General features: G+C 31.7%; 1 protein-coding gene across 4 annotated transcripts; it reads left to right on the forward strand.

Annotated features, from left to right (window-relative positions):
• The first annotated feature begins 91 nt into the window (after positions 1–91).
• On the forward strand, positions 92–13131 carry LOC126743990 (sodium/hydrogen exchanger 9B2-like). 4 transcript variants are annotated; one of them, XM_050451292.1, is made up of 10 exons: positions 92–392; positions 6086–6171; positions 6234–6417; positions 6680–6809; positions 8698–8843; positions 8903–9134; positions 9187–9420; positions 9476–9716; positions 12160–12561; positions 12622–13131. In XM_050451292.1, exons 2-10 carry the CDS (start codon positions 6091–6093, stop codon positions 12982–12984), a joined length of 2013 nt encoding a protein of 670 aa, XP_050307249.1. In that variant the 5' UTR covers positions 92–392; positions 6086–6090; the 3' UTR covers positions 12985–13131. The 4 variants fall into 4 exon arrangements, with proteins under 4 accessions (XP_050307249.1, XP_050307246.1, XP_050307245.1 ...); XM_050451289.1 differs by having other exon boundaries at positions 6090–6171; XM_050451288.1 differs by having other exon boundaries at positions 92–357.
• The last annotated feature ends 1075 nt before the right edge of the window (positions 13132–14206 follow it).

A 14206-nucleotide genomic window follows, 5' to 3' on the forward strand; every position in this document is an offset into this window, starting at 1 on the left:
TAATCGCAAAATGGCGTCATCGGGAAAACAAAATCAAATCGACGATGATGACGATCAAATAATGAACGCGGGTGGATCGGTAACCATCAGGTGGAATAAACCCTCCTTCTAGGCATGGTCATTTTAAATTTTAACCTTTCGGCGCTATCACCTCCGGTGTTGTCTGCTCTCTTACTATAACAATTCAATTTTTTTTTTGTTTATATTTGGTTGTTTATAACAATTGGCACTTGACTTGCATATAGATTGCAGATCTAAAGTGGAACTTTCAGCGACGATACTCGTAAATACCGATCGCTTTTCGTGATTATAGTTAAGCCGTTATGTGATTTAAAAGAGATAGTATATATTATATAGGTAAGTGATGCTGAAGTGTCATCATCGTAATTGATGTAAGTTTTTTTTTTAATTTTTGCCCTTTAATTTAGTTTCTAAAAATTGGGACCAAAGTGATAAATTAAAACGCGATTTTAAATTTTTTACGAATATATTTATATACGACCTACCCCAAAAAGCCGTTTAAAAAATCAATAAATTAATATGGAAACTGCTATAAAAGAAACATCATATGACAAGTCAATCTTCGTTAATTTTTAAATAGGGTTGGAAAACCCTTCATTAACTACAAACGTATTCAAGAGTGATTTATTAATTTCTACCAGTGGTTGAACTACTGGAAAATTGCGTTATTATAAGTTAGTAGTGTAACCCGCAAAACTTAACAACTCCCTCAAGCTAAATTTTACAGAACCTGTATAAATCACATAGAAGTTATATCAATTTAAAATTAAATTAAATTTTTTATTATTAAAAAAATCAAACTAATGTCACATACTTTTTGGGAAGAATAAACATTTTCTTCTAATGATATTTACAAAAAAAGTTTGGACTTGTTAAGTTTTGGGGGAAAATTAATATTTGCCGTTAAACAAAGTAAGTCAAATATACTGAAAGCTACAAAATTAACTCTAGAAAAAACTTAGGGAATAACAAGTCTAAATATGTCTTGCTTGTACATCGTCAAGGCCAGTCACAAGATAGATAACTTATTGTTTTCTTTTCTTTCTTTTTAAAGTTAAATTTGGGGGTGTAGGTTGGAGGATTTAGGATATACTAGTAGGTTTGAAGAATAATAATTTTTGAAAATTGGATCTTTATTCCAAATTAAAAAAACAATCTTGTAACTTATATTTTACGGATTATATTGTTATGGATAAATTTTGCGTTTTTGTTATAATACTACAATAATAGAAGGGAACTATTTTAAACAAATGTATGAAAATTTCTACTCTCTAAGATATAAAGAAAGAGAAATCTTAATTGCAATTAAAACTAGTTTGCTTATTTGCACGTGTCAAAAATCTGACTTAGCTGCGCAATTTATTTCAAAAGTCTTCAAAATCCAGTTTTAATCCCTTCACTTTTATCTTTACTTTGTTGCGTTTTATTTGTTATTATACATTATTATTAGCATGTAGCGAAGAATCTAATGAGTACCATGGCTCCTACCGACGATCCACTTTCTTATCTTTCTAGGGCATATGAGAATTTACACAGTTTTTTCTTTACGCCAAGAGTATTACCTGAGCTTCGCAGTACGATTAGGAAAATCAAAAATAAGAACTCTTCTGGAACCGATGGACTCACGTTGAACATGTTTCTAAACCTGCCAGAGTGTACATTAAACCATCTTACAAATTTAATCAACCTGTCTTTTCAAAAAGGAGTTTTTCCCAACTACCTTAAGAAGGCAACAACAATCCCTCTACATAAAGAAGAAGGTAAAGATCAGTCTTCCAACTATCGCCCAATTGCTCTTCTTCCCACACTATCAAAAATTATTGAAAGATTAGTGAAAAAAAGGCTCCTATTATTTCTACTGAAATTTAAAATACTCACTCCTCAACAATTTGAATTTTTAAATTACAAATGCACAAATGATGCTATGTTTTCCCTTTTTAATAATATATACTGTAGCTTAAACAACCAACATCCTACGGCAACAATCTTCTGTGATTTTTCTAAAGCTTTTGATTGCATATACCATGATATCTTAATAAAAAAGTTGCAACACTACGGGTTTAGAGGTATGCCCCTCGAACGGTTTAAGTCATATCTCAATAACAGGAGTCAGTTTGTGAGGATTGATACTAAGATGTCTTCAAGGTTCAGTGCTTGGCACTATTTTGTTTCTCATATTTATCAATGATATCGCTAGTCTGAATATTAAAGGAAGAACCTGCCTATTCGCGGATGATACTAGTTTTGCCTGGAGCAATCCGGATATTGCCGAACTTCATAAAATCATATCAAGTGACTTAACTTCTATCAAAGCATGGTGCGACTCTAATCTTCTTTGCCTTAACATCTCCAAAACTAAATTTTTGTTCTATAAAAATAATTTGCAATCTTTTGTACTGGATAACGCAACCATTGACGAAGCCGACTCAGTGAAATTTTTGGGGCTTAGTGTTGACAAGTCGTTAAAATAGGACATGCACATTAACCCTTTAACAAGAAAATTGTTTTGCGCTAAGATCAATTTCCAAGGAGCTTAGCCTCCCAACCTCTATAACAGTGTATTTTTCCCTCTTTGAATCACACCTTCGTTACGCCCTTCCTTTTTGGGGTGTGTGTAGTGTCACTTAATTTGACAAAATGTTCAGACTTCAAAAGAGAACTTTGCGTTATACACTCAGACTTAATTATAGAGCTCATTGCCAGGATTTCTTTAAAAAATTTAATATTCTAACTTTGCCGACACTACTTATATATGAGTCCGTTTGTCTAATTCGCAAGCCCGTTTCATCAAATTCAGATAGGCCATCCCATAATTATCATTTCAGAAACGCGGAGTATGATTTATATCTGCCTACTCCACATTCAGAATTGGTAAGAAAACTTTATATTATACAAAGCAAAAAAATGCACAATCATTTGCCATTGAACATCAAGTCCATCACATCTTTTCCTATTTTCCGTAAGGCATTAAAATCATTCCTACTGGAGAGAGCCTTTTACTCGGTAAACGATTGATTCTGCTCATACATTTTCGTTAATCTTTGTTACAAATATTATTTTACTCTAAATTTTTATATATTTTTTGAAGTTCTTTAATAATCTAAAGTTTCCTTAATAAACCTACTTCTCTATATATTGCATGGTAATGGGTTCAACTACTCCAAAAACTATGTATGTATGCACTAGACAATGCAGATGTATATTTTTAATACTTGTAGCTTTGGTATGTAACCAAAATAAGGAATTTTGAACTATTTGCGAGTTTTTGCCTTTAGACACCGCTATAGAGCATATATATTAACTTGTGTAACGTGCACATATTTCTGAATTAATAATCCATGTGATATTCTACCTCCCTCTGAGACATTATTAAATAATGAAGAGGCATTCATCATAATAAAAATTTGTGGTGGAAAATCTCTTTATATCAAAGAAACGATATAGGTAGGTTTAGTGCAGAAAAAATACCAAACTGGGTTTGCGTAAATATTGAAGAGTGACATTTATGAAAAACTTAAAAAATATTCTTATAACAATTCTAAGAAACATGTTATTGTTGGAGACTTTAATATTAATTTATTAGAAGACTGTACATTAATTACTAATGATAAAATGCAACAAGAGTAACAGAAAATAAGCAAAGCGTAATTGATCATGTGTTATCAGATCTAGGCCGAAAATTATTGACGGATGATGTGGAGATTTACCACAACTATCATTCCGATTGCAGTCGCCTTACATTTAAAATAAATCTTAGTGATAAGATATTAAAGCTAAAAGTGGATCATAAAATTAAATGGATAGATTATAAAAAATGTAAGGCAAGCTGGTATATTATTTCGAGGGTTACGTAAGCTAATCCAACAAAGTATAAAAACAGTAAAAATAAAAGAAAATAATACCTGGATTAATGGCGAAATTCTTGAAAAGATGCCATGATGCTTTTAAGAAAAAAATAAAAAATTAATATAGGCTGGTATTTTTTAAACAGAAATAGCCTTAAAGATGGTCTAAATAAAGAGCGAAACGTCGGCAATTCTTCCGAAATAAAATCTGTTTTATTTAAAGTTCTAAATCTACGACACTTCCTTTCTAAAGTTAATAATAAAATTAGGACATTAAAAAAATATTTTTTTTTGTAAAGAATGGGATTGCACTGGTACAGATCAAAAAAAGCAATGGAAATTTATCAACAGTTTTTTTTGATAATAAATCTGGCAACACTCACATTGACTTTTAGAATTTAAACGGGAAAATTATTATTGAACGAAAAGAAAGAGTTGATAAAAGAAATCGACTTTTAACAGGTTGGTGATAATATTGCCAATGAGTTAAACAATGAAATTGAACTTATAAAGACGAATTTGACGAAATTATTTGTAGCGACATTCTGATAAATATTGAACCAACTAGTCCAGTAACTCTTTTCAAGATCACGATTAACTAACAGTATTAAATTTAATTAATTTAAAAGATTATGTTATATAATAAATACTGTTTTTACTACTGGTAAAAAATAAAATCACTCCAGTTTTTAAATCTGGTAAAAAAGATCAAATGAACAACTACCGACCAATTTCCGTAATAAACACTTTATGAAAAGTCCTGGAGAAACTTATTAAAAGGAGGTTGAAGTGTTTTATTTATGATATATTTATTTATGCTTGATCAGTACCAGTATGCATTAATTAAAAATAGTAGCAATAATATAATAGTAAATATAATAGTAAGTACAAGTTTGTTTTACCTCAGGGTTCGGTACTAGGACCATTATTGTACGCTTTATATGTATTAAGCCTAAAATCGGTTTCTATCTATTTCATATTCGCTGATGATACAACACAAATATACATAGGAGATAATGAACAAGATGATTTAGGTTTATATTATAGGTGCTTAATTTCTAATAAACAAATGTATGCTGTTTAAACAAAAAAATAAACATGTGGCTAATATAGATATTAAAATTAATAACGTCAATTTAGAAAAGGCACTCTCTATAAAATACTTTAGTTTGGTAATAAATGAATCTCTAAACTGGCAAATGCATATAAATAAAATTATACAAAATATATAAAAATTGCAAAAATGTATGGCCTTATACCATGTATATATAAAAGCAAAAATTGTCTAAACATGAAACAAAAATGAATGCTTATAATGGCTTTTTCTTATCAGGTATAAAATATCTTTCACCTATATGGGGTACATGTTGTAAAACAAAATTAAATAATGTTTAAGTAATATAAATTAAAGTGCTTAAAATAATGTTTATCTACGATAGAGCTACTCAAGCAGAGACATTGTATTAAAGATTTAACCTAGAAAAACTTTTCTTTCTTGAACAATGTAGATTAATGTATAAAATCCTTAACAACCTGATAAAATGCAATTCTAGTTTAATATTTTCAAATGAAATTCACAGCTACAATTTCATTTGTATGTATTATATAGTAGAACTAATATAGGAACGAATAACCCTATTAACTGTGCGTCGACGGCATATAATAAGTTACCTAATAACCTAAAAAATATAACAAGTTTTCAAACAATTGTAAATAAACTAGAATATTTTATTTTGATAAAATACATGTAAATTATGTTTAGAAATATATTAGAAAAGTTTTAGAGTTATAAAATCTTGAATATTCTGCAATTCTCGAGGCCATAGCTATATGCACTGTTTTGAGTTATTATGTTTTTCAGAAATATGTTGTGTGTTAGAGATTGCTCCATCTACCTTAAAATCATCAAAAATTTAAATAATGTCTTAAATTGCAACTTGTTCGTTTTAGAAAATATTGTCTAATTTAAAAATTTGGCAAATTTTGCTGAAATACCTTATATAGCAGATTCTAGTCCTAACTCAATTCCAAAAATTGTAGACTTGTTAAATTTTGCAGACAAGCTAAGTTTCACACTAGTAAAAGTTCAATAAAAATAACTTTGGGCGCATTTTTAGGCATTAAAACTCATCTGGGACGATCCCTATGAAATGCTTTATAAACTTTTTAATTACTTCCATGTAGTGGAAACAAGATCGTAAATGTTTCTTTTGTGTTAGATAGTATGTCAGTTGATCTGGACGTAAACGATGACTCAAGAAATCCATCGCCCACTTCCCATCCAGAGAACAACCACACAAGAAAGGTAATGTATTGGAATAAAAGAATAATATAAAGAAATTTGTATAAAACCGTGATTTTTTTTAGGTCAGCATAATAGAAAATCATTTTCACGATAAGGGACGCGATAACCATGCCTTTGATTCGCCGGCGAAAACTCGGAAAATTTCCGCACAATCCGAATTGGCGGAAATCGGACCGGTGCGGAAAAAGAGCATCTTACATATGGCCGCCAATGTTTTAGATGAACGACCTGAAAAAACCAGATTAGGTAAGAAAATACAGGAAATGTTTGGACTTACCTTGAAATTACCTTGTCCGCTAAACGTGTCCATGTAAACCTAGCCAATACTTAAACAATACAACAATCCAACGAATGCGTCTCAACTCAAAAAGCCGCCACATATTTAATAACAACGTGAACATTCAAGCCGAAATGCATTCGTCCACTAGTAGATTGGTAAAAAGTCCGAGTGAAAGCAACATTTGTCAGTGCACAGTTTACCTGGATCCAAAGCAATTGTTTCTTCCAGATAATGGGGACTCCAATAGGGTTAAAAAACATTCCACCACCGATTCCATACATTCCAAAACGTCCGCTTATTCCAAATCGTCGGCGTATTCCAGGGCCAGGAGGTATTCGGAGATTAGTGAGGACGACCGGTAAGTTTTACTCTTAAAATCTCAACTCAAATTACAGAAACAGTTTTACCACTCACCAAAACTCTTCATTTTATTCTCCCATAGGACCAATTGTCTCGACTATAGGGTCTCCAACTTACAACATTTCAAAGTTTTTGAGACATTAAAATTTCCTGAATGAATGTTTTTCAGTGAAAAACAGCCAACAGTCTATTTCAAAAGCCAATAATTTAATTCTGAGTGAAGATGAAATTCTTGTTTCTTTTGATGCATCTTCTTTGTTCCCCAGTATTCCTGTACCAGAAACTTTGGTAGTACAAATTTTTATATTGAAAAATATTTGCATGTTACAAAATATTTTTCAATATAAAAATTTGTACTAGTCCTTGAAGGTGGTTACCTCTCTTCCTTTCTAGCAGAGTTCTTCATGAACCATATTTAGTTAAATGAGAAAAAATACATTCCAATACTTTCCACAAGTTTGCTTAAGATATAAGACTGAATCAATTTGTAGAACAACTCAATAATAAAATCAACTCGTAATCATAATTGTTTTGCATCCATTAAATTTACATTAGTACAAGAAACAAATAACCAACTTGCATTAATCAGTTTTTTATATTTATAGAAAAGAAACACATACTTTTAGATACATAACTAGTCACTCTAATCAATGTTTGTATTATAAAATGGCAAGCATGCATTACTTGGTACATCGTTTGGTCTCAATTTCTTTAAGTAATAACAAATTGAATTAAGAAAAATAAAAAATTAAAACAATTACTAGGCTCAATGGTTATGATCATTATTAATAAGCTAACTAAAAGAAAACTCTACCACATTTAGAAAAAAAATAAAAATAGCCCACTTTCTCTTAGAAAAATCTTGAAAAGATTCGGAAAGAAATCTCTTAGGAAACCCAATGATAAAATAAAGACCAATAAAAAGTCCGGGATCCATCAAATTAATGATAAAAAGTATAAAGTGCAAACAAGAAGATTAACAAATGTCTGACTTAAAGCACATATAGCTGATGTGAAATATAGAAGAGTTGAAAAATCAATTTGTCAATCAATTTGAAATACTGGCCACTTTGTAGGAATAAACAAAAAATTTAATTAAAATGACTTAAACCAGTTAATAATAATTGATGCATACGAAGGTTTAGCAGTATTCAAGGTCTAATCCCTTTGAGTCAATTATAATTATATTTCTTCGTTAAGATTCTAATATCCTTGATATTCGCTATTTTGTAAATTTTATTACATTTTTTGTGCTCGAATTTTTCATTTGTTTAAAGCATATAAGTCTTGTTGCAATTTAAATACTCTTTGTTCATTTATTCCTGGTACATGTAAGTTCAAAAATTAAAATCGATATTTCTTTACCATACAAGCAGCTATATTTTCAAAATGTTGTTCTTTTATTGTATTTCTGCAGTTTCAAACAATTCTGGTTAAAAATTACAAATGAATATTTTTATAAGGAGATGATCGGCCTTTCATAGTATTAATTTAGAATGACTTTAAGACTATATGGTACTGACTTTAAGGTACTAGGAAGTCACCTACAGTTTTAATAACTACTAAACATAACTTGTATGCTTTTGTCATTGTAAGTCTTCGTTAGCCCTTTTATCTATATTAATATAATTTGTTGGAAAATAATAACATATATTTTCATTAAGCTAACTGAAAAACTATTAAACAAAAAAGCACGACTACCAAAAAATTGGTCCTAATAAGATGAAGGCGATCTCCATAATCAATCATGTTCAGTCATGCTTTATTAGATTCTTCGCTCCATTATAAAGATGTAACTAGTAGAGCGTGACTGATCATCGTTAGCGAAACACGTGTTGTGGATTTTTTTTGCTTGAAAATTGTGACTGAATGTGTATCTTTTATAGGTCTTGGTGGTACAGTTTTTGCCTAAAATGTCGATCACACGAATCCCATCCCTCTTGGCAGCCAAGATTCTGGCCAAAAATGTGCCCCTATCCGTTTTGTCCGACTTACCGGCAGTTTTCCAGAATTATTGCCTTAACTCTCATTGGTAAGTCTACTCAAATAAGCATTAGATAACCCTTATTCTCTCTAAATTATTCTATATAGGTATCTTAGCTTGGTGTGTCTTATACGCAATAGTAGGCGATACAGCTGCACCTCCTAATGGCATTTTATATCAACTGATCCTGCTGAGCATTTGCGCTCACTTTGGGGGGTGGCTCATGACCCTTACAACTTTACCAGCCCTTATTGGAATGCTTTTCACTGGAGTCCTGTTTCAGAACGTCGGGATTGTTAATATTAACGAGGAATTTCAGGAAATCAATAAGGAATTAAGGTAAGAATTTGTATATTTAATAGCAATGATCGAATATATAAAAATTTATTAGGCATTTGGCTTTGGTGATACTGTTGATACGGGCTGGCCTGGACCTGGATCCTGAAGCAATGAAGAAACTTAAATTAACAGTGATCAAAATCGGCCTGATCCCTTGGGTGGTGGAGGCGGGAATCACTGCGGTTTTATCAAAGTTCTTCCTGAAAATCCCATGGGATTATTCTATACTTTTAGGGAGTATTGTTGCGGCCGTGTCTCCTGCAGTGGTTGTTTCCTGCCTCTTCAGGTATAGTTATCCTAGGGAATTTTTACTATAATCCTTAGGAACATTTTATTTATAGGCTTCGGGCTAAGGGCTATGGAGTGGCCAAAGGGATTCCCACACTGATTTTAGCAGTATCCAGCATCGATGATGCTACCTCGGTTGCCATATTCGGCATTGTCAAGAGCATTATGTTCTCGGATAGCAGTCTGGCTCAGTTGATTCTCCAAGGGCCTGTATCCATTTTAGGAGGGATCGCTTTTGGGGTTTTATGGGGAACTATTTGTAACTATACCCCGGAAAAACACGATCCGTTTATGGTAAGAATTTGAGGATCTATTATGTCTACTTATGATGCTCTTTATGTTATATACCTCTCAATTCTTTAAATCATTAAAATATTATATGTACGCAGATGATACTCAATATACAATGGTGTATTTTTCTTCTAAGCTCTCTCAAAATCTGCAAGTCAATGCTCAAATTAATTTTGATTTAGAAAATATATTTTGAGCAGCTACTAAGCATATGCTAAAAATTAATCCAGCAAAATCGGTTGCATTAGTAGTCAACTAGTCAGTATCTTGTGTAACTTAATTCTACCTTAATATCAATATAAAACTTTGCTACAAATTTAGGTTTGATTATTTACAGTAAAATGAGGTAAACTTAGAATCAGTTATTTAGCATTAAGACTGTTATATCCACATAGGAACTATCTAACTCAACATGAATTTCTGTGAAAATCTCTATGGATTCTATATGGACTTTTCGGATATTCAAAGAATTCAAAAGTTATAAAATTCATGTTTGCGACTTTTATTTGGAATTTCCCAATAAACTGAAAGAAGTAAATTGGCTAAATATGCTGAACAAAAAAATTCTACACTTTTTTTTAACTTACTTTGGTTCTATAAACTCATAAAATTGTTTATAGAACCAAAGTACACATTATTAAAATACATAAAAAATATCTTTTACCTATTCCCTTTCATACTAAAGAAATATTCACAGATCCTTTTCATATAAGGTATCGATATATATTAATAAACACCAAATTTGGAATTTCTCTATTTAACTCAAATTATTTAAGAAACGAATTAAGGACTTACTACTTAGCAATCAGTGATTTGTGTTGATAGATACTTATTGCGTCTAAATTTGCATATTATATTCCATTAAATTATTGTATAAGTAATTACTTATGTAATTTCGATACTCCTTCCTCACCCCCCTCCCTGAACACTGAATGCTTAAATCTTTTTATCCTAATTAATTAGAGTAAGTTGGGTACTATAGGTAGGGTGTCAACTGCTTAGTTTTTATTATTCTTGTGTTTCTACAATAATAGTAGTTATATTTTATCTTTTGTTAATTATTAATAAAAATAATAATAATAATAAATGACTTTATTAAAAGCAAACAAGGCTACATCGGCGAAGTCTAGCCATAGGCAATTCTACTACCACAAATACAAAAAAAAATCTATATAAACACCTAGAAACTGTACTTATGACTTAAGAAAATTGAGAACAAAAAAAAAGAAGAAAAAAAAAAAATATATATATATATATATATATATATATATACATATATATATATAATAACATAATCATAAAAACAATTAAAAAATTAAGAAAAACACTACCAATTTACCCATACATCGTACATTTAATTGATTGTTGAAATAAAATTCTCTACATTTTTAACGAAATCCACTTTTTCTGTCAAAAGCTTTAAACTTGCAAGAATCTTAATAAATTCTTTCTTCTTATAAATAATGCTTCTTAGTAAATAATGACAGCATTGTACGAAAAACTACGTCTGAAATATGTTAAATAAAACCGAGGAATGCTTAGCCTATCCAAAAATCTTACATTGATTTTACGTATTTCACCGTACCCGAAGAAAGTCCAACTTGTTAATTTTATATCATATTTTCCAAGGTTAAATATAAATCTGCAACAGATACTTTGAAATTTTTGCATATAAGCCATAAACTTACCAAGGCAAGGATAAAATAATATATAATAATAAATTAAATATAAAATAATAAATTACAGTATAATAGTTAATAATAGACAATACAAAAGATTTACAAAGCTTTTTTCTGAGTCTAAAATCTATTAAGTGCTTTATACATAACAGAATACATAACAGAACGTTTGGACGCATGAAGTTATTTTGCTACGCGTATTTATATATTGCTTTCAAATCATTGATAATTTCCATTGCAGCTGATTTATTTTAAATGAATGTCGTAATTGTGTATCATCTGCAAAGCTTAATATCTTACAAGTTTTTACAACGTCAAACATATCAGAACTATATACCAATGACAGAACTTTGGGATACACCTGAAGTAAGTTCATGAGAATGTGAAAATGCCATGTTATTCATTACCACCATGTGTTTTGTTTTTTAAGGTATGCTTGAAAAAGCAAGACTGCAATTTGATTGCCAATTGGAAATTATTTAATTTTTTATGAAGTCGTCACAGAGCTGCAAAATTTGGAATAATTAAGAAAGGCCTAAGCTGGTATCTTGGAATAACCAAGTTTTAATTATTCAATAATTAATTATACTGCCTCGGTCAACATTTAACCTGGCAAGTTTGCTGTTTGGCATAAGACTACATCAGAATCGACCAGTTTTTTACAACCTATATCAGTACGCGATGTAACCATCTGCCGAACTAATACGGCTGAAATAAAAACTCATCATAGAAGTTATTTTCCTGATGCAGTTTCTTTTCGCATCCAGGTTCCCCTAAGGATCCTTTTGCTCCTATCAGGAGGCACAGTGGCGGTTTTTGGTAGCGAACTAATAGGTTACGGAGGTGCAGGTCCTCTGGCCTGCGTAGCAGCGGCCTTCACCTGTCTCGTAGTCTGGACCAAACAGGGATGGGAGATCGAGGACAATCCGGCCGCCACCGCTTTCGAAATCTTCTGGATGATCTTCGAGCCGATCCTCTTTGGCATCACCGGAGCTCAAGTTAAATTCAGCGAGTTGGACGGAACGATCGTTGCCATCGGGTTTGGGATATTGGTGGCCGCGGTCTTGGTCCGGATGGTGGTCACCGTTCTCGTAGGGATCGGATGCGGCTACAACATGAAGGAAAAAGTGTTCATCGCGTTCGCTTTGATGGCTAAAGCGACGGTCCAGGTGAGGGAAAATAATGGGAATTTTTAAATTTAAATTTTAATCAATGTATGTCACTTTTAGGCTGCTCTTGGACCAGTTACTTTAGGCCTGATCTCGGACACTAGCAGCGAAGAATATCAACATGCGACAAAAATTATGATGGTGTGCGTGTTATCGATCATGGTTACGGCACCGACTGGTGCCATTTTGATCACCATCAGTGGCCCGAGGCTACTAACGAAGACGAAAATGGTGACAATCCCGGAGGGTTGGAGGAGATCCCATAGACCCTCCATAAGAGACATCAGTATCATCGATGAGGAGGAGGAGGAGCGGGATGTAACTGTTAGTGGTACCGCCACCCCAGTATCTGGTGGAGTAAATCATAGAATGGCAAGTGGAAATAAGAATAAAGTTGAAGATCTTACTAGGATAGAGAACTGAGCTGAACAGGAGTTACGTAATTGTGATCTAGAGTTTTACTATGTATGTACATAATATACTGTGTATTTTTATATTCGTACATATATATATTTTGTTGTTTTATAAGTAATTATATTTTATTCTCATTAATATATATTTTTTATTTAAGTTGTCTCGGTGTTTTATTTGCGACTGACATTTAAACTTGTCTCAGAATAATTAAAAATAATCTATAAGGCAACTGAAATTAAAAATTGTTACAGTAATTTCATAAAAAATCAAATTTCGCTCCAAATTAGAAACTCTTCTTTTTGCTTAGATCTGGATGATCTTCTTCTTCTTTTTCTTCTCGTGTTCTTTGACCTCGAGTCTTCTCAGACCACCGCCCAAGTTATAAGTATTTTGTGATAGATATATAAAGGTTCCTATTAATAGGGATATTTTGGACGAATCTACTAACTTTGGGACTTTAACGTGCATTTCAGATAGATAGCGTACTAGGATTAGAATAATTATAATTTCATAAGCAGTCGCCACATCAAAAAACGAACGCAATAGCCTTATATTCAATTGTAAAGGCCTTATTATTCTAATCTTTTTTTTAGCTCTGTAGCTATGTGCACAGTATTTTCTGTTGCCTCACGATCTTTTCAAAATCTATTCAGCAAGCTATCAAAATCTCTAATCTCATCTGAATAATTAATTTTAGATTTTAAGGTAATTGATCTATACCTTAGATAGTCTTCTGGGTTTTGCCTTTATTTTTAGTATAGAACCTAGAATTTGGCTTTTTCCAATCCCGTGGTATTGGTGTGGTACCATGGACAATTTCGTTACATTTTATAGTTAATTTGTCAATATATTCTGCTGTCAGATTGTGCAGCATTTTATTTGCCATTTGATCGAGACTTGGTGATTATTCTTTTTTATTTCTTAAAACAATATGAATTTCACGGTCGTGATGGGTTCCATTTCACGCATACATGAATGTTCCTGGTCTTGATTTTGTCAACATGTTGAGGCTTAGCCGTTTGAATCATTTTTAGTGTTCCATTTTTCAACCATGTTTTCTTTTCTATTCTGTGCGGTTTTTCCATGTAGGAGTAGTTAAACTTTTTAACGGTTTTTCATATATTTGTGATTGGAGTGTTTCCATCCAAATTTTCAAAAATGTTTCTCTATAAGCACAGAAAGCTATAGCACACGGAACATCCAAATTGCCATTGTTATCGAATAATTAAAG

The sequence above is a fragment of the Anthonomus grandis genome, chromosome 13 (assembly GCF_022605725.1).
Source record: "Anthonomus grandis grandis chromosome 13, icAntGran1.3, whole genome shotgun sequence".
In the NCBI taxonomy this organism is placed as follows: Eukaryota; Metazoa; Arthropoda; class Insecta; order Coleoptera; family Curculionidae; genus Anthonomus; species Anthonomus grandis.